Source organism: Beta vulgaris, chromosome 4 (assembly GCF_026745355.1).
Source record: "Beta vulgaris subsp. vulgaris cultivar EL10 chromosome 4, EL10.2, whole genome shotgun sequence".
Classification (NCBI taxonomy): Eukaryota; Viridiplantae; Streptophyta; class Magnoliopsida; order Caryophyllales; family Amaranthaceae; genus Beta; species Beta vulgaris.
Genome location: NC_079205.1, coordinates 23,912,387 through 23,931,715, shown reverse-complemented (window position 1 = coordinate 23,931,715; position 19,329 = coordinate 23,912,387). Strand labels below are relative to the sequence as shown.

General features: G+C 35.9%; 1 protein-coding gene and 1 long non-coding RNA gene across 4 annotated transcripts; both read left to right on the top strand.

Moving 5' to 3' along the window:
* Nucleotides 1–2,729: 2,729 nt before the first annotated feature.
* On the top strand, nucleotides 2,730–19,276 carry LOC104907597 (DNA repair protein recA homolog 1, chloroplastic). 3 transcript variants are annotated; one of them, XR_007273312.2, is made up of 13 exons: nucleotides 2,730–3,067; nucleotides 5,267–5,358; nucleotides 6,176–6,251; nucleotides 7,683–7,745; nucleotides 7,858–7,987; nucleotides 10,247–10,332; nucleotides 10,435–10,560; nucleotides 10,899–11,003; nucleotides 11,091–11,147; nucleotides 16,285–16,347; nucleotides 16,428–16,566; nucleotides 16,934–17,006; nucleotides 18,775–18,810. XR_007273312.2 is itself a non-coding variant. In XM_010696552.4 (13 exons), the coding sequence occupies exons 1-13, from the start codon at nucleotides 2,873–2,875 to the stop codon at nucleotides 18,865–18,867; spliced, it is 1,236 nt and encodes a 411-aa protein (XP_010694854.2). In that variant the 5' UTR covers nucleotides 2,733–2,872; the 3' UTR covers nucleotides 18,868–19,276. The 3 variants fall into 3 exon arrangements, 2 of the variants coding, with proteins under 2 accessions (XP_010694854.2, XP_048498921.1); XM_010696552.4 differs by having other exon boundaries at nucleotides 2,733–3,067; nucleotides 16,428–16,504; nucleotides 18,775–19,276; XM_048642964.2 differs by lacking the exon at nucleotides 2,730–3,067 and adding an exon at nucleotides 3,108–4,468 and having other exon boundaries at nucleotides 16,428–16,504; nucleotides 18,775–19,276.
* On the top strand, nucleotides 11,154–15,491 carry LOC125496910 (uncharacterized). Its single transcript, XR_007273313.2, has 2 exons — nucleotides 11,154–14,995; nucleotides 15,114–15,491. It is a non-coding gene; the product is annotated as an uncharacterized LOC125496910 (long non-coding RNA).
* Nucleotides 19,277–19,329: the final 53 nt, after the last annotated feature.

The window sequence follows — 19,329 nt, the reverse complement described above, 5'->3', positions numbered from 1 at the left end:
CTTTTAATATATTAGTATAGATTAATGGTATTCATAGCTATAGATTTTATCCTTCTAAGAATATTCATCAAGGACATTCTTTATCTCCGTACATTTTTATTCTACGTGCTAGCCAGACAAATCCACACTCATAACAATGCCAATGGTAGGCATTAGTGAGAGTTAGTAGGTAAATCAGGTATGAAAATTCCCTTCTTAACATTTGTTGATGATATAATAATATTTGCTAAAGGAAATCTATAAAGTTATAGGACCATTAAATTGATTCTAGATAATATATGTACAATATCATGAAAATCTATTAATTATAATAAATTAGCCTTTCACTGTACTTCAAATGTTTTAGAGAAGGATACGTGTAGTTTTCAAATATTGTTCAAATGTCCCAAGCTACTTCACTACACAACTACCTAGGATGCTCTAAAAAGAGTTACCATAAAAACGTTTGGTCCTGCCATATCGAAATTTCAAAACAACTTCCAAAATGGAAAGCAAATTCTCTTTTGTAACCGAAGCGATCTATTTTGATCCGAGCAAATTTAGCTTCTAAAGCTAATTTTCAAATGCAAAGTTTTTCACTCCCTAAAGAAATTCACTTTAAATTTGATGCCAAGTATTATAATTTCTTTTGGAATAAGTCCGGTAACTCTAAAATCCCGAATCTAATAGGATGGGATCGTATTTCTAAACCCAAATCCTCGGTGGTATGGGTTTGAGAAAAGCAAACGTCAATATTGCCATCCAAAAGAAACTTCTTTGGAGTCTTATTTCGGATAAACCTAATATTTGTGCAGAATTATCAAAAAAGAAATATAGTAAGATTAAAAATGGTCTAAGCTACAAGGTCACACACACTTCTTGTTGACTATGAAAAAAGCTAATGGCTATTAGGTCTTTATTTAAGAAAAGTCTAAGGTGGCAAGTAGGGAATGGTTTGATAACGAAATTCTAATTAGACAATTGGGTATACCCTTACCCCTTAAAGGATATCATGCAAGTCCATTCTTCTCATTTCAATTCACTTGTTGCTGAATTTATTGTTAATCTAGACAAAACTTGGAATGATAAAAATCTTTCTAGCTGTCTTCCCTATCATATTTGTTCGGTTATAACAAAAATCTTTATTCCAACCAATCTTGTACTAGGTAAATTTTATTAGGGTCTTTTAACGGATTGAGAGTATTATGTTGAAATGAGTGCTCTTTTAGCCCAAGGCATTGATCCTACCTCTCAAATTAAAGTAGACTATCATTGAATTTGAAAAGTTAATATTCCACCCAAGGTGCACAATTTCTTATTGAAATCGTGTAATGATGGTATTCCCACCAAGGATAGATTATAGCAATCTAAAATTTACATCCCACATCAATGTGTGTTCAGTTAACATAATAAAAACACAACTTGCATCTTTATTTTTCAATGCCCATATACCATCGAAAATCTACAAGCCATCCATAAATAACGGGCTATGATTCTGCATGGCTCTCACTTTAGTTCTTTTCGTGAAAATCATAATTTTTGCCACAAGGTTCTTCAATATAATCAACCCTCAAAACCATCCGTAATTTGGCGATTCATTTGGTTTGAGAGAAATAAGATTATTTTCAATGACTCTTACCTTTTGTACAAGGCATATTAGTGAACTTATTTATAAGTATTTTCCAGATTGGTCCACTTCAAAAAATAAGGATAATCGCATTAAGCATCCTATTAATGCCTTCCTTCCCATTCCTATGCCCATAAGAAGTGAAAACGTTTAACATTTGACTCCTCCTTAGGTCAACTATTGTAAAGTGAACTTTGATGTTTGTAAACGCAATAATGGCAAAGTGGCGTTTGGGGTTGTTATTATTAGAAATCCGGGGGGGGGGGGGGGGGGGGGGGCTCTTAGTTGGAGCTAATTCCCTTGACTAGTCTTGTTATATTATTGAAGCTGAAGCTCAGGGGTCGGGGGATTAAGAGAAGAGCTCAAAGCAGCTAGATTCTTGAACATTGACAATTATATTATTAGTAGAGGATGATAATGTGTCGGTTGTCAATGTCATTTCCAACATTTGGAAACCTCCATGGATGGACAATTAACTCTTTAATTTTGATGCATGTTTTGATTTGAAAAAGTTCAACAACATTAAGTTATGTTAATGCTTTCAGGAAGCAAATCAAACGGTGAATTTTATGTTCATAAATGACACGACTCTCGTAATTTGCTCTATTGTTTGCCCATCATGTTCTTCTTGATTTTTTTCCCTTATATGTTAAGGTGAGAATCGGTCCATAACCTTCTAAAATCAAAAGGAAAGCTCTAAGCACTAAGGCTCCGTTAGGTAGGGTGTAAAAATATTTTCCATGAAAATGAGTTTTCCTTTTCCTTTCATTTTCTGTTGTTTGGTTTAATAAGGGGTGTAAAACAACATTTCCATCTAGGAAGCTTTAGGTGAAAATCATTTTCCTTTCAAAATGAAGGGAAAACACATTTTCCTCCATCTTCCTTAGCAACCCTTTACTATCCTCTTATCCATCCTATCCCTTCCCTTTCCATTTTTCTCTTTTTTATTACTTTTTTTTACATTGAATCAAACAAAGGAAAATTAACTTTGCATTTAAATTTTCCATTGTAAAATATTTGACATGAAAAATCATTTTACATTGAAAATGTTTTACATCAAACCAAACGGAGCCTAAATTATCCCTCGTTTTCAGCCATGTAAATTGTAAATATGCGTGTGTAGGCGACTGCGTATGTGAGAATTTTCCGTTGTTGACGTATGTGAGCAATCACAGTGACCTACACTTCTCTACTGTGCTCTCTCCTGTTTTCTTCTCGCTTCTCTCTCCGGCAACTATACAGTGATATAGTAATACAGTAACACAGATGGATTTGTTGAAGCTGCGGCCAAATTTGCAGTGGTTTCCTACGAAACTAACTTCTCCTTCCCATAAAACTCAATCTTTTTTCCAACGTCTCTCCGTACAGTCTGCAATCAAGCAATTCAGGGTTCGTTCTGAGCTCAATGGCAAATTAAATGGTGCACTTTCTGGTGACACTGACCCTCGTTCCGTCGACCGTGTATTTTTCTTTCTCTCTTCCTTCATTCTTTTCTCTGTTTTTTCTATTTTGGTTATGCAAGTTTCATATTATTTTCCTTGTTTCTGCCTTCTTCTTCAATGAGGGTTATGGTTTTTGCATTTACCAGATGAGCCTTTTCACCTTAATACCATTATGTAAATTGTCAATTTGGTAGTGCCATTAGTGACTTATTACATTTGCGTTGAGTAAATTAAGCATAAAATTCTATGAGCAAGTAGGTGGGTGATTTAGTTTACTGGATTATAATGTAAGAACTCTTTATCTTATTGTGGGTATTTCCAGGGGTTATATAATGGAGGCCGTGTGCGACGAACATAAAATACGGCACCTGAAGAGATATTATATGAAATTGAATTCATAAGCTTTTATTTATCAAGTAACTATATGTACACACTTAGAAACAAGCACAATTTAAGACATACAAATAAAGGTGCTTAACACCAACAACAAAAGATATGTATAGTACATACTAATGGAAAATTTAGCTATTCGGGGCGCTGTGCTATCGCCAATATGCACATGTCCGCCGCCACCCATAGGTAATTCTTACATTATAATGTAGGTTTTTCGTTTAAGTAATATTTTTCATGTCAGAGTGGATATGAGTTTTTTTCATTGGATAAAAAAGGTTTTTAGTTTGGTATTCGAGCAAATTCTCCTTGCATTGTGCTACGCACTTTCATGGTTTAGTTTTCATTACTTTTTTCTTCCTACTACTGACATATTATGTAGCATTAGTTTATAATTGCTTCATATTTGATGGTGGTGTATCATGTATCATTGAGTCATAGGCTTTTTTTTTTTGTTTTTGTTTTTATTTTTCAATAAGCAGTCCCTGTTCTTTGAGTAAGTTCCTGTGTTTTGTTGTTCTGAATAATCCACCTTGTATAGGTTCCTTGACTGTTACGTTGGTTGTTGTAGGTGAGTATGAGTTGTTATTGCACTGGTTAAATTATTAAGTGTCATTATGTATGTCATCATGGCTTTATTTGCACTCCCTTATTTGGAGAAGAGGCTGCTGGTTTTATGATTGAATGAATTAATCTGTGTTCCTATATCAATCTAACCTTGTGCGATTGGCTAGCTGTAGAAGCCTTCTCTGGAGATTAACGTTTCGAAAATGGTTGGTAGTTGGCAGCTCACTTAGTCCTTACTCTAGACTTATATATTTATATCATGGAGATTTTTGTTTCGGACCGTGTTGTCGATTTCTGTATCGTTATCACTTATGTTTGCAAGGGTGAATGAGATTCCACCTCATACTATTCCTCCTTAATAGGAGATAGAACTTTTTGTAAAGATAAGGAAGATATTATAATCTTCATTGTTATGGAAGTGATGGATGAGGTGATGAAGCAGACTTCTGATAGAGATGGGTGTGTAAGTGTGCTTGATTTCTTTGTGTCCATTTATATCCATTGAACTGTTTTGAGTTATAATAGCCAGTCCATTGTAGTGTTGGGACTGTTGTTGAATATCCCAGCTCCCTTCTTCTGTTATTTTAGTTTGTTACTTGTTAGTCTGATTTCTTTGTGGATATGTGACTGTCTAAATAGCTCCTCACTTGGATGCTTTTGTTTTTGGATTAAATGGAAAAATAAATATCCTTCCTACTTAGTCATATGTACTCTTTACAACATTGTATTGTATCCATGTTCTGCTCTCCTGTCCATATTTAATTTCCATAAGTAATCACATTGTAATTTTTCACTTATAACTTTCCCTGTATCTTTTAGTTGAGAATTTTTTTATGTCAAACTCTTATATTTATACTTGAGTCCAATTTCCAACACCCATGGCAATATTAGAGCATGACATCTTTGGATACCTATATTTACATCAAAATAGAACTGGAATTCTCTTTTAACTTCCTCAATTGCCATGTTTGATTGCATATTTGCGCCACCTGGTTATTGTTGAAAGCTACTCCATAATATTTTTGAGGTAGAGCTGGAGCCTAGAACCACAATGACAAATTTTGTTTTCCACAAATTCATATTTTGATGTCTAATAATATGTTAGGTAGGACGTAACAATTTTTTTTATATACATTCTCATATTTTTAATTACATTGGTATATAATGAACTATTAAAAGTTCTGTCATTTAATAGAATCTTGACAAGGTTATTTTGACTGTGTAACCAACTTTAGTTGCTTAATGTAGTGTTTTCTTTCAGCAAAAGGCATTAGAAGCGGCGATGCAAGACATAAACAGTTCATTTGGAAAAGGAAGTGTTACCAGATTGGGCAGTGCTGGTGGAGCATTGGTGTATGAATACTTGTTTTTTTAGTCCCATTTACCTTTTCTCAGTTGCAGTTCAAAACCTTTTTTTTTCTTTTTGTGATAAAGGTAAGTTTAGATAAAAATAGCAAAGGAACAGGCAATGGTCAAGAGATCTCTACCAAACACAGAGCAATCCAAAAATACAACCTAACCTTCTACTCAGGAGGAAACAACTATGTATAATCACTTACGCTTTATTTGGATAATCACTTGCACTCAGGAAATGGAGAGAAAGGGAAGGAAGGGAAAGGGAGAGGAACAAGTTTCCTTGTTTGATTAAGGGATTGGGGGGAAGCAAAATTCCCTTCCCTCCCTCTTTAATGAACATCATCCCTCCCAAATTGGAGAGTTTTAGAGGGAAAATAGAGCTCTATCTTCCTTGTCCCCTTCCTCCTCTATCCCTTCCTTTCCTTTCCCTCTTGTATTGCTATCCAAACAAAGTGTTAAGGCAACAAAAGCAAAGAGACCAAAAAATACATTACAAACTACAGCACCACAGACATCAAGAGGCTTAGTTGTTTTAGAAACCAAAATTTGAATACTCTTTCACCTGAACTTTGATTTGCCAGATGCAAAAACATATTTCTGGATGTGTCTTATTTGTTATTTAATTGTATTAACTAGAGTGGGAAATAGTTCAATACTCCAATTCATGCATGTTGAGATGGCCACTAGAAATTGTGTGGCTCAAGTTTTACTTGCTTCTTGTGAATTTTAATTTTCATATATTACGACTTGCTTCATCATCCTAGATGTAGTTTGGAGTTTGATTTCTGCCTTTCCTCAATTATATTTACTGCAGTGAAACCTTTCCGAGTGGGTGTTTGACTTTGGACTTTGCTCTTGGCGGAGGTCTGCCGAAAGGGAGAATTGTAGAGGTATCATATGCTCGTTCACTTTGCGATGTTTAGAAGAATTTGTAATGAGGATCATCAATCTTGTGAATTCATGTATACCAATTTTTTTTTTTTTTTTTTGTATTAAGCTATGTTTTGATTGACCGAGACTTTTTACGAAATCATTTTTCAAAATCTCAAGTTTTATACTAGGTTTGGTGACTTTGTCTATTGTGATTTTTATAAAGGGTCAGTATTTGTCAACTTTGGATCACAATGTACTTCATTGATTTTCTCATAGGCCTCGATTTCTTATCTATCGTGCATTACTTGCTAATGTTAGACAGTCGACTTTTTGTCCAAGGGCTGACCTTCTTTACGGTATCTTAGGAGGGAAGCCATTAGAGGATAGTGTAATGCTACTACGTTATTAATTTTGTAAAACTCAAGTGCTATTTATTATCGTCTTGCCTCTACAGTATGGTGATTCCTTGGTAACTTACTACATTTTTTTTGGATTGAATATCTTTTGGATCTCCTTGTGGTTGTCCTTGCAATCATTAAGAAAATGAAAGCAAGATCTTAAAAAAAAACCTACTCAGCAAGATCTCATTAAGCAATTCATGCTACCTGGTTGCAAACTCAGCAACATATATCATTGGACACTTGTGTTGACATAACATGGGTGCTAGGGAAGGGGATATAGGTCGAAAATGGTCTTCGATGGAAATGGTGGATGGTGGAGGGAGGCGAGTGGTTAGTGTTGACGCTGAAGGTAAGAGGAGGTAACTATACATGATGTAAGAGGAAGATTAGCGCCTACTAAACTGGATAAGAGGATATGGTTTTTTTTTTAGTGGGAGATGTGTGAAGTTGGGAGGTGAGCACTACAAAATATAGTTGATCAATCTAGAGCTTCTTGTGATAAATGTATGAAATATCAAAGTGAGGAGGGGGAGGGGGGGGGGGGGGGGGGGGGGGGGGGGGGGGAGGGGGGGAGGGGCCAAGAGCACATGGTTAGATGTATGACATGTATCATTAAAGTGAAAAAGTGAGCTTAAGATGCATTAGCACTTACTCTGTATACTTGGTCATATAAGGCTTTGTATTATTTGGTCCCTTTAGGCTTTATAATAACTTGGTCACTGTGGAGCTTGTGCTTTATGAAGCTTGGTTAATTTTTAATCTTTTAATCTTTTAATCTTTATAACTTTGTAAAGTGGGGGTGTAAGTGATGTCAATAAGGTGTTACACAATCCCATCCAACCCAAAGAAGTTGGATTAGACTGGACCAAAAAAAAATATTGGACTACATTTGGATCCAAACTTGTAGAATATTGGATACTGGATATTGGAGATTGGACCGGGCTAACTTTTTGGGATTTGTAGTGCAAATATTTAAGTTTGGCATAAAATCAAAAATAATTGTTATTTGAAAATTATAAGCCTCTAATATCTGTGGTTTGTCCCCAGGTTTATGGACCAGAAAGTAGTGGGAAGACGACCCTTGCTTTACATGCAATTGCAGAAATCCAGGTGCTGTATGAAATAAATCTAACTTTTAGTTCCCAATTTTAATCTGCAGGACCTTACATATGTTACAAGCTAAAGCTATTCAGGATGTTGATTTTTCTTGTGTACTTTTTAGAAATTGGGGGGAAATGCAATGCTTGTTGATGCAGAGCATGCATTTGATGCAGCATATTCAAAATCTTTGGGAGTGGATGTCGAAAATTTGATTGTTTGCCAGCCTGATAATGGGGAGATGGCATTAGAGAGTAAGATATTATATTCCAAATTACTAATCATCACCTCTATCATATTTCTGTATATATTGGAGAAGCATTGGTGGAGTCCATTTATGCTTAAAATTTTCATTTATTTCTCATACTTAGTAACTGAGAAAACAGTATCTTTTATTAGTCGCGACTTTAGATCAACTCATATGTCTGCTACCTTTCTAGTTTTTCGGTGAACTCTATCCTAGTTGTCCTAATGCGGAAATAATAACACGAAATTTCGAACCTAGAAATGTAATATGATGGATGTACTTATCAAGTCAAATTTTCTGAATTGTTTCAAGAGTACCAACTTTGGTGGATCCTTTGCGTAGGTGGGAATTGGGGATAGTTCTAGGATTTATTTTAGAGTTTCCTGGAAGGGAAGTAGAATACTTGCCTTTATCACCTAGCAATATTGTTTGAACCTGTATCAGAATTATGATATCTTCTACCTTGATAAGAAAAAGAGAGCTTACCTATTTTCATGAATATGTGGTGAGCTCTCTTTTTCTTTTCAAGGTAGAAGATATCATTATTCTGATTCAGGTTCAAACAATATTGCTAGGATATAAAGGCAAGTATTCTACTTCCCTTCCAGGAAACTCTAAAATAAATCCTAGAACTATCCCCAATTCCCACCTACGCAAAGGATCCACCAAACATGGTACTCTTGGAACAGTTCAGAAAATTTGACTTGATAACACTACAAGTACATCCATCATATTACAAGTACATACATCATATCAGAATAATGATACTCCTTTATCAAGGTAGATGAGAACACGAATATGTGGTTAGTGCTATCTTCAATGAAGCAGTTGGGTGACAAGACCAGAGTTGCTTGAAGTCAGTATTAATATAAAAAAGAAGACATAATTAAGTACGTCAGCATAACATTGCAGAGTAGTTCCATCCTACGGTGGTACAAAAAAGGTCTATTGCTCTACCAAAGTCCACTGCAAATTCAATAAAGCTGAAAATTACATAGAAAGCTTCTAAGCCAAGTACAAGAAAAACCTCCCAGGTCTATGAAGTACTGATAAAGTCTCCTTGATACTGCTAAAAGGAGGCATGTTGTCGTGTATGATAGGTGATGTAAAGAAATTGAAACTCCAGAAAAATCGAAGTTGATTCATGAATCCTTCAGCAACCAAAGACATAAGAGTGATTGTTAAGTCTCGATGGATCTGCTCAAATGCTCGATGTAAGAAATACAAGTTTGGATTTCAGGTTTATGTAAATGAACGATGAGAGGACCGAATAATTTGAGGATTCATTGGAGGATATTGGTAACCTGATAAGGATAGAGATCTATAATTTTGAGTTTCAAATCTGGAATTAAGTCATCTGATGATAACTTAAAGTTGAAAATTTGTGGATGTGAACCAATCTGAGTTTCTAAGTTGAAGCAAGACACCTTAAGTCTTCCAAACCCTAAGGGTAGTTCATAGAAGAGCTAAAGCATATCCAACACTTTCAGGAGCAGCATTGTAAAGGAAGCGGCATTGTGAAAGAGGGTTTGTCAGCAGCGGAGGAAAGCAGATTTGTCAAACATTATGCCAGATAATTTACATGGGAATTCTCGAAAAACATTGAACTCTCACTAGTGGTTGAAGAGGAGAAAGTGGTGCAAAAGGTTGAGGAAGTTGTCAGTTAATCGCTTCCTGACAGCATAAATTGTTTTACTTGGTTTTCTGATCTATGCTGATGGAGTTTCCTCTCAGCACTTTACCTCATTGGCCATTGCTTGCGATATTTCTCATCTTATGTTTTCTTTAGGGAAATTGTGGCTAGAGTTTGTATTACACTGTTGGATATGCATGCTACGGCTGATGAGCAAAATTCTGGGAGGTATATGGGGGGTTTTGTACAGATATGAAGGGGATGCTTCCTTTGTGCAATTTTCTAAAAGCTTTCATGCACTTGCCTAGAGAAATTTGTTTGGTGTTTACTGACAATTGTCTTCCAGCTTTTTTGCTTGGGATCGTTTACTGTAAGAGTCTCTATGCATGTGAGTGGTCCTATTAAGAAGTCTATCCTTTATTCAGATTCAGCATTATTAGGGGAATATTTAACTTCTTTTGTCTTCTAGGAGACATCTTGTTGTCAACTTTAATGTCAGTCTTCATCTATCTAGGCAATGTATGCCGTGTCTGTGTATCTTAGTCTTTGATGGTCACTGATGTATTGATTGAAGAACATTTATATTTCTGGTTTCATACTTTATGTTTCATAATCGACTTCTCTTTGTTGCAGTTGCAGATCGTATGTGCAGGTCTGGTGCAATAGATCTGATTTGCATAGATTCTGTATCAGCTCTCACTCCTCGGGCAGAGATAGAGGTCATATTCTTATATTTCTTGTTCTGCTTCTTTCTGACGTTGCTTCCTTATGGCCACAGAATACAGTATTCACTATGATTCTTCATTATTTTGATTATTTAGGGTGAGATAGGAATGCAGCAGATGGGCTTGCAGGCACGTCTTATGAGCCAAGCTTTACGTAAAATGTCTGGAAACGCATCAAAAGCAGGCTGTACTCTCATGTTTTTGAATCAGATAAGACATAAGGTATACAATGAGGAGTCTCTTTTGTCATTTTAATGGACTTGCTACAGAAAGTTCAAAACTGTAAAATTTCTATGAGCGATAACTCAAGGTCAAAGATCGTGAATCCTGATAAATTGGGCTTTAGCCTTTGATTGTGAAATGACAATATATGTGTATCAGTGTGTGTGTGTGTGTGTGATAAGCTTGGGCCAATGGGGTAAACCAATTGATATCATCATGAACTTGCAGTTCAATTCTACACATTTTATTGATATTTTAATTTGTGTATGCTGTTGTAGACAAATTCCCACTTATTTCCTCTTCTCAGTCAATCAATTTTTTTTTTTGAAATTTTCAAGATTGGGGTGTACTATGGAAATCCTGAAGTGACTAGTGGAGGAATTGCCTTGAAATTCTTTGCATCACTCCGCCTTGAGATACGTTCTATTGGAAAAGTAAAATCTGTAAGAACTCCACCACTTTGTCCATGCTCTTAACTCTTATCTAGTATTGATGTATGAAGAACCCTCCTTAACAAATTCTTCTTATAGGTCAAAGGAGATGAAGATATTGGGTTACGGGTCCGTGTTAGAGTGCAAAAGAGTAAGGTAAGCTACTCAGATCCTTTAATAAGGTTGATTTTTTCACCTTCCTATAGATAAAACAAAACCACTCTTTAGAAGGGTATAGTAAAAGAATGGTGTAGCTGCGGAATGATCTAACAAAAATATTTGAAAGTGGGAGAGTAAATGAAATAGATTACTGATTGTGGTTGTTGGTTTTCATTTGGAAGAAATATATTTATGAACTAGAGATTAGTGTAAATAAGAGGCAATGCAAGGATGGGATACGGCCTTAGTTCAACATAACACCCAAAATACTCTGGAGAGAGCAAATTGAAGGTAAGTCCATTGAGGTGCAAGTTTAGGATGCCTACAGAAAAGGTGAGACCCTCTGCGTTTACGCTGTGCTTTTGTTTCCTTTTGGAGGGTGGTATGTTGATCTGCAATCAATGAGAAAGAAGAGGAGGAAGGCTTCGGGGTGTGAACGAGGGCACGTAACACAATCACTTACCATATGCAGAAAAAGCGAGCAGTAAAAAATGGACAAAGATGAAAAAAACTCAAAGACACAGCAGAGAGATTTACCCAGAAAGTCAAAACCATATCTCTACATTCATGGAGGCTGCCATCTTTGAGACACTAGGCTTTTCTCAAATTTGACAATTTTTATGCGTGATGCCATTGGTGGGATAAGACATGCTTCTCTTTCTTTCTGATTGTTTCTTTCATCTTTTGATTGCGATGAGTTTTGTTGTAGGCACTTGAATTGGATTTTCACTGTGTTGGATTGATGACGGGAGATCACATGTTTATACCCCGCAAGTTGGACCTAGCTAGCCGTTAGAATTAGAAGAATATCGCTTTGGACAGGTCATTTCCCTTTGATGCTTAAGTTAGTAATTGTGTGTGAGAACTGAGAAGTAATAATTGTAGAGAGAGAAAGTTGAGAGAAGGTAGGCAAAAGCCCCTACGTGTACTATTCATGGGGTATATATGCCTTAGTTTGGGAGATTACATGTGTATACCGTAGGTGCCGCCTCTCTAGCCTTTAGAATTGGAAGGATAACCCTTTGAAACAGGCTATCTCCACTTTGATGCTTAAATTAGTAATTGTGTGTGAGAACTGAGAAGTAGTAATTGTAGAGAGAGGAAGTTGAGAGAAGGCGGCCAAAAGCCCCTACATGTACTATTCATGGGGTATATATACCTTAGATTGGGAGTTATTGCTCCTAAAATGACCAAATAAATGTGTGATTTGCTAATCAACCGAAGGATGATAAGTCGCAGAAGTAGATAAATTCTTTCTTAGTGCCTCATTGTGACAAAGTCATTGGGCATTTTAAAACCCAATCAAGTATTTTGAGATTCCTCAACATTTTTGACAAAAGCAGTTCTCGATAATGGTACGGGTCACCCTTTTACAGGGATATTGTTGATGGTTTAAGTGCGCCACGAGTTATTATGCAAATGTCTAACAACAAGTTCATCGTGATTATCATGACATGTCGTCATGGTTTTTGCAATATTTATGTCTTCTCTTTTGGTCAATTGTCTTTTCTGTTACCCCTTTCTCTTTATTGGGGTCTCTTTCTCTACCCCCCTCTTTTCTCAAGAGGTTTTCTTTTTGTGCTTGCAAATGAATTGAGATAAGATTAATTTAGTCAAGAAGTTTTCAAAAATATAAAATGCAATGCAATACATTTCGTCAGTGTAAACTCCATATTATCTGAAATGGAACATCTTTTTGTAGAATTTTCGTGCCAGTCATTATCCTCCTTGTTCTCTAAGAAGGGTCCTTGAGCCTCTGTTTTGTTGGTTGTTATCCTTTTTGCTTTGATGTCTACCACCAGAGCTTTCTGTCACCACTTTGATCGCTGTTTTGCTTGTTGGTCTCAATTTAATTCTCCATGTCAAAGGCGAATTTGTCAACTTCTTACTGTCTTCTGTGCTGCTGCGTGTGTCATTCTAATATGGATCTAAGTTACGCTCTTGTGATGGAACTTATGAAATGATTCTAAATCTCAAATTAATGAGAAACACAACTCAACTCTTCAATTGCTTGAAAACAAAAGTTTAACAAGCAAGATCATGCTAAACTCACAAAATTTTCAAATAATGCCCACTTAAATGTGCAACGGTAGGTCTATAGCTAATTACATTCTTCTTGCGCATACCTATAAAAGAAGACAAACATAAGCCCAATGAACCATAAAGAACTGTATTATCCCGAAAATTAACTCTTACAACCTAGAAGCAGCTAATGGCCCAGAACACCTATAACGAATCCAATATGTTTAAAATGCCTACCTCAAAAGTCATGTAAAAACCACATAAGTTCCTAATAAAGCAACAAAGATACTAGTAAGTGAACAAGTTATGATAGCAATTTTGACTTGATGATGTGGGGCTTGGATCCACATTATGTTCTGTGCTACCTAAGTTAAGTTAGACTGTTAGAGTTCATCACCCACGAGGATACTTGATCCATCTTCTCAATCCCTATATCATCCGCTTGCTTGCCTGTCATTGGTGTCAATTTCTCAGTCACACCAACTTTCTCGAACATCACCTTCTCTTTATACTTCTTATGCTTCTCTTTTGATTTTCTCTGTCTCCCTCCCCGAGAAGTAGCCTCTCTTATGCGTGCCTTAATTGCATGGGGCACTTGCATTTCCTTGGATCACCTCGTTTTTTCAGAAACCATGACCTAGAGTGCTGGCATTTTTACTTTCTGAAAACACTAATCACACAACTTTTTTTATTATCTAACGAATAACATAGACTTCGGAAACAATACTCGACAAAAACCATCTAGCATCATCTGTTCCTCCATTTGTAGTAACAGGGTAGTGTAAGCTTGAACTTAACTTAAAATCGAAATATTCTCTTCCTAGTCCCCGAGCTCCTATTACAATTTTGCAAGTAGATTTAATCATTATGTGGGTTCATGGCCGCGTTCTAAATTTTATTGCCGTAGTTAGTACCTCGTAGAGTAAAATTGCTGTATAAAATGGCTACACATTCTCTTAGAGAGTATAAAGAGGGTTAAAGAGTGTTGTTTTCTCTATTATGCTTATTTTGTCTTTCTCTAAGTGTTGTTCTTCATTTCTTCTCAACTTTGTCATTTAGTATATGGTATCTGTTTTCTGTAAGGTTTTGTTTGTATTGCATACGCTTTGTTTCATTAATGGTCGCTATTACTCTGCTGAAGTGGAAGGTAAAAAAAACTCTGACCAACCCCCTCTGCCCAAGAAAGCTATATAGATGTAATCTATATTATTCACAATTGACCTCTTAGCAAGTATGTGTTTCTCTGTCATAATTTCCTTTTGTGTTCATAATGATTGTCTTTCAATGTTGTTCATGTTAAGTTTGCCGTTTTGTATATCTTCTTGTTGGTTAATCTCCTTTTGTTTTCCAATGTAAAACTTCCAACAATATTAACGTAGAAGAGGAGATGTAATAACTCGAAGTCCTTTTTCCCCCCTTAGCTTCTTCATGACGCTCTTGAACATCGAAGATTCCTTGAACATTCATCTACACCTCGACTCCTCATATTTTGTAGTTGCATGTATATGTATAAAAGGGACACATCAACCAAAAAATATGCCAAAGCCTTAATTCCAAAAAATGGATAGTCTACAACTACAAGACTTAAGAATTCATCTTCTACAGTCGTTCAAAAAGACCCTCTTCCTCCATTTACTTCTATATCATGTTAAATGCTCTTGCAAACCCATTTACCTCATATAGTAATATTTTATTTGCCTCCCTCCCTTCTTCGAGAATCCCCATAATCCCAACTCTACAAAAGGACAAGCTTCTTTGATTGCCGGTTGGAAGTTGGGTGTATTGATAGCATTAAAGCTTGGTCGCATCTTCTCAATTTAAAGGTACAGCCGCAAACCATCTGTATTGGCTGCAAAGGTGGTTTCTTGCATGTGACTGCATCTGAGATTTAAAACCATAGGTGTATCTATTATGCTGATTTAATGGATTTGATTATTCCAGGTCCATTGTTGGAATTAGCTAAGGGCCTATATGGTTCACTGAACTAGTATTGGAATGGTATGGAGATCCTTACCATGATGGTATGGATTCTGGATTCATATCTCTATACCAACCAATTTTGTTTGGTAAAATCTTAGAGTGGATACTATGCCCATTCATATTGTTTGATTCATTTTTGGAATGGATTCTATGTCTAATTTTGATTCTTAATAGAATTAATTACTTGTATTTTTTTATTTTTTTATTTCTTTATTTGAGATTAATTATAATTTCAATCCTTAAAAACAAATACGAATTTTATGAAATATTATTATAGAAATGAAATAGAAAAACAAAAAAAAAACCATCAAAACAAATTGAAATTTATAATAACAAACATCTGGGACGTATAGAAAATGGAGAAAGAAATCAAAAGGCATGTTGTCAATTATCCTTCATATACATTGGCAAATCATCATAAGCAACAAAGAATAGCGACCACTTCAAAAGAAAACAAAATTTTGGGAATATATAAAACCGGACGATGAATTTGAGTCGCCGGAATAATGGTGGTCGATTTTGCCTGAAATATAAATAAAAGACAAAAATAGTTGTGCTTTTTTTGACAGATCGAAAACACGCGGAATGATAATGGCCAACTTTTTGCCGGAAAATATGAATGAGGTTTGACGAAATTTATCGAAAGTTAAACCATACTTAGAAATTGAACCAACAAGAAGATGCTTGCCGGAAGGTGAACCACATGGAGAGTTTGTCTCCGTAAGTTAATTGAATTTTGTTGATACCGTATGAAGCCACCGTCATGAGGTATATAGATGTGAATGGGTTTGAGGCTTATAGGAGGTCACAACTCCTCGTCTTGAATCATTCCACGCCGTAGTATAAACTGCCGGAAGAGATAATAGATGCTATGTGTGACTATGGAGGCTTGATCTCCATTTCTCTCCCTCTCCATTATAGGTTAGGGTTTGATACTTCTGTGGAATGGATTTTGAAACTTAGGGGGTTGGTATGACATTCTACCCTTAAAAAACTCAACCAAACATTGGAATGGATATGATGACATTCCATGCCATTAAAAAAGTCCAACATAACACCCCCTAATATATGTTTCCTTTTAGCGGGAAATTTGAACATACAATATTCTGATCATTTGTGCACTTTGTTGCAGGTGTCAAGACCGTACAAACAAGCTGAGTTTGAGATCATATTTGGTGAGGGTGTGAGTAAGTTGGTCAGTATCACGATAAAGTGTAGCCTTTTTTCTTTACAGATGTGTGTAACTTTTTAACCCTCTGTTTCTTTAATATGCAGGGTTGCATATTGGATTGTGCTGAAATATTAGATGTTGTGGCAAAGAAGGGTTCATGGTATAGCTACAAGGATCAAAGGTGCAGCCACGACCCACACCTTCGAAACTGAGGCTCTTTTCTTGTTCCTTAGTTTAAGTAGGGTATGTCAAGTAGTATAGTGTTCACACTCCGATATGGCCAATTTGAATCAAGCGAGTTTTAGCTTGCTCATGAGCTCTTAGTAATTCCCAAATATATTAACTAGTACTAATTCTCAAAACTTTTGACCCATCATTGAGCAATTCATTTGATGAAAGTCAAAGAAGGCACATTGACCTTCTTAGAAACCTGTCTCATCTTATTAAATGCTGTAGACAGTATGACATTTTCATGTTTTCTTCCTGATCTGAAGCAATGCAATATTTTACTAATTTAAGAACTTTCTAGGAGGTCATAGATAAATGAGTTGCCCCAATTCTAGGTGGATTTTGCTTTACTAACACCTTGATTATTGGTGTTTTTTAAAAGGTTGGGACAAGGAAGAGACAGAGCATTGCAATACTTGAGAGAGAACCCTCAGTTGTCTGATGAGATTGAGCAGGTTTGTCTCCTTGTATCATATTCAGTATTCACTGTTTGTATGTGTTCTTTTGTCTATTCTCTGAAGTTAGGAGGATTTTTTTTTCTTTTTTTTTGTCGTTTGCACTTTGTGAATGAAGTTGTGGGTGGCACTTTGTAATGAAGTTATGGGTGGCACTTTGTCTATTCACTGGTTTTGATATGTTTTCTTGGTTAAATTGCTAAAATGCTCATATGTTTTTCTGTTCTTCAAATCAATAAAACCATCAGTTCCGGCTTAACCCATATGTATAAGGTCAACCACCTAGTTTTTTTGCTGACAATTAGTGTCAAGAATCCACTAGAAAACTCTGATTGATGTTTCAGTTCGTCTCTTTGGTGCCTGATGCTGTCATCCTCTTTGAGGTTATCTCGACTGCTGAAATCTTGATACTTACTTTGGGCAATATTTAAGCAGATGAATAACTCAAAAAAGGACTACAGTAGCATATTTCTAATGAACTTCAGCAATATTTATAAGCATCTTTACTTCGGATTTGGGTTCTTTTATGGGCATTTACTCTCTTGCAGCTTCTTTTATTTCTTTTTGGTTTTTCGTGCATTTTCAGTTTTCTTTCTCTTTTCTGGTATTGACTTAGGTTATTAATATTTGAGATTTCTTTGATCCTGTTTCATTTCTCTCCATCATTTTCCTCCCTTGTCCTTCTCCTTCTCTCTTGCTGACTTTTGCCCCCTAAAGAAATATCTCTACTCTGTAAATTTCATTGTTCCCTTCTGCTGAAAATTCCCTGTGTCCCTTCTTCTATTTTTTCAGATATCAAAATCTTAGTGTTCCGAACACCATCAACTGGTTTCTCTATACCCAATGAACCAACTTATATTGGCAAAGGCCATATATTGTGAAAAAGTAGAGAAAAATTGACTAAAATTTATTTGCTCAATCAGCTGATGTTGTTCTGCCAGTGTGACCAAACGTTTTTTTTGGTCAAGACATTTGACAATATACCCTTTTTTCTTCAATTCTTTTAGTAATTTTTCTGTAACTATGTTCGTGTATACCTCTTTTCATCTTTTTACCCATATTATGTAATTTTTGTTGTTTTTTGGTCAACTATTTAATTGTCACTGTTAGACCACCTTGAGTTTATGAGGGGGAGACATTATAAGGGTGTTTAGAACTCTGATACTTCTGAAATTGTGGTGACAACTTTGAGCGACCCAAAGCTAGCAATTCTCCTATTAAAAACTGTATCATGGTCCAGTTCTCAGGTTCTTGCCCCTCTTCAACTTGTCGGTACTTGGTCGACACCAGATTGAGGCCTTTTGTAACAGAATTCTCATTCATTAGAAGTAGTTTTTGGATATTTGTTGCTTGTAAGGATTTAACCACATTTTCACAAACAGAGACAAATATAATCAGTGAAGAGGATTAAGAATCGAGGCCAAGGCTAATAGAAGAATAATAGACTGGAAAGAAGATAATGATTTCACAATTTTATGCAGCAAAGTCTCCCCTACCTAAGCACAAACCTATATTAGCCAGTAGATACTACTTCCTGCATATGTGGGATTCTTTATAATCTCTGGACATACTATATTGTAGATGTTGCTAATCTGAACCCTTGAAATGCACCAAAATCATGCTATACTCTAGAAAACACCCACATGTGATACAAATGGGATACTACGGTAATACTGTGTATGGAATAAAATGGTTGTCTAGTGCTGATCATGTGTCTTTTCATTTACTGCTGCTTGGATAATTCTGGATCATTAACATATAATTTCAGGTTGTTCGGCCCTTAATGGCTGACGGGATCGTTCAAGCAAGATACCCGACCTTGCCACAGCAAGAGGAAGAATTTCTAGAAGAGGTGCAATGAGATGGAGCGAAGCACCACTGGGCACTAATTGATATCATCTGGAGGGAATTTCGAAACAGCAATGATTGGACCAATGATTGCCGAACTAGCAAAGTTTAGTGAAATATACTCAGATCCATTCCCAACACAACAGCTGTTTGAAGTCGAAGATTGATCTAATGATTTTTTCCAGCTGCTTTATGGCATCGGTCAGCGACCGGACGTAATATGAGGCTCCAATGTCATGCATCAGGTATGAACAAGGTTCAAGAAAACTGGTAGATAAAATTTGAGTGAAATTCAGATGAAGTAGGGTTTGGCTGTTGTATTTAGTGATTAGTGTTTATATGCATTGGTTTCTTGTAATGTGAATTAAATACACTGTCTAAATATTGACATAAAATCAATCCAATGACCTTTTTATCCGACAGTATGATATCATATGTAGTAATCTTTTATCTCTATATACTAATAAACCTAGAA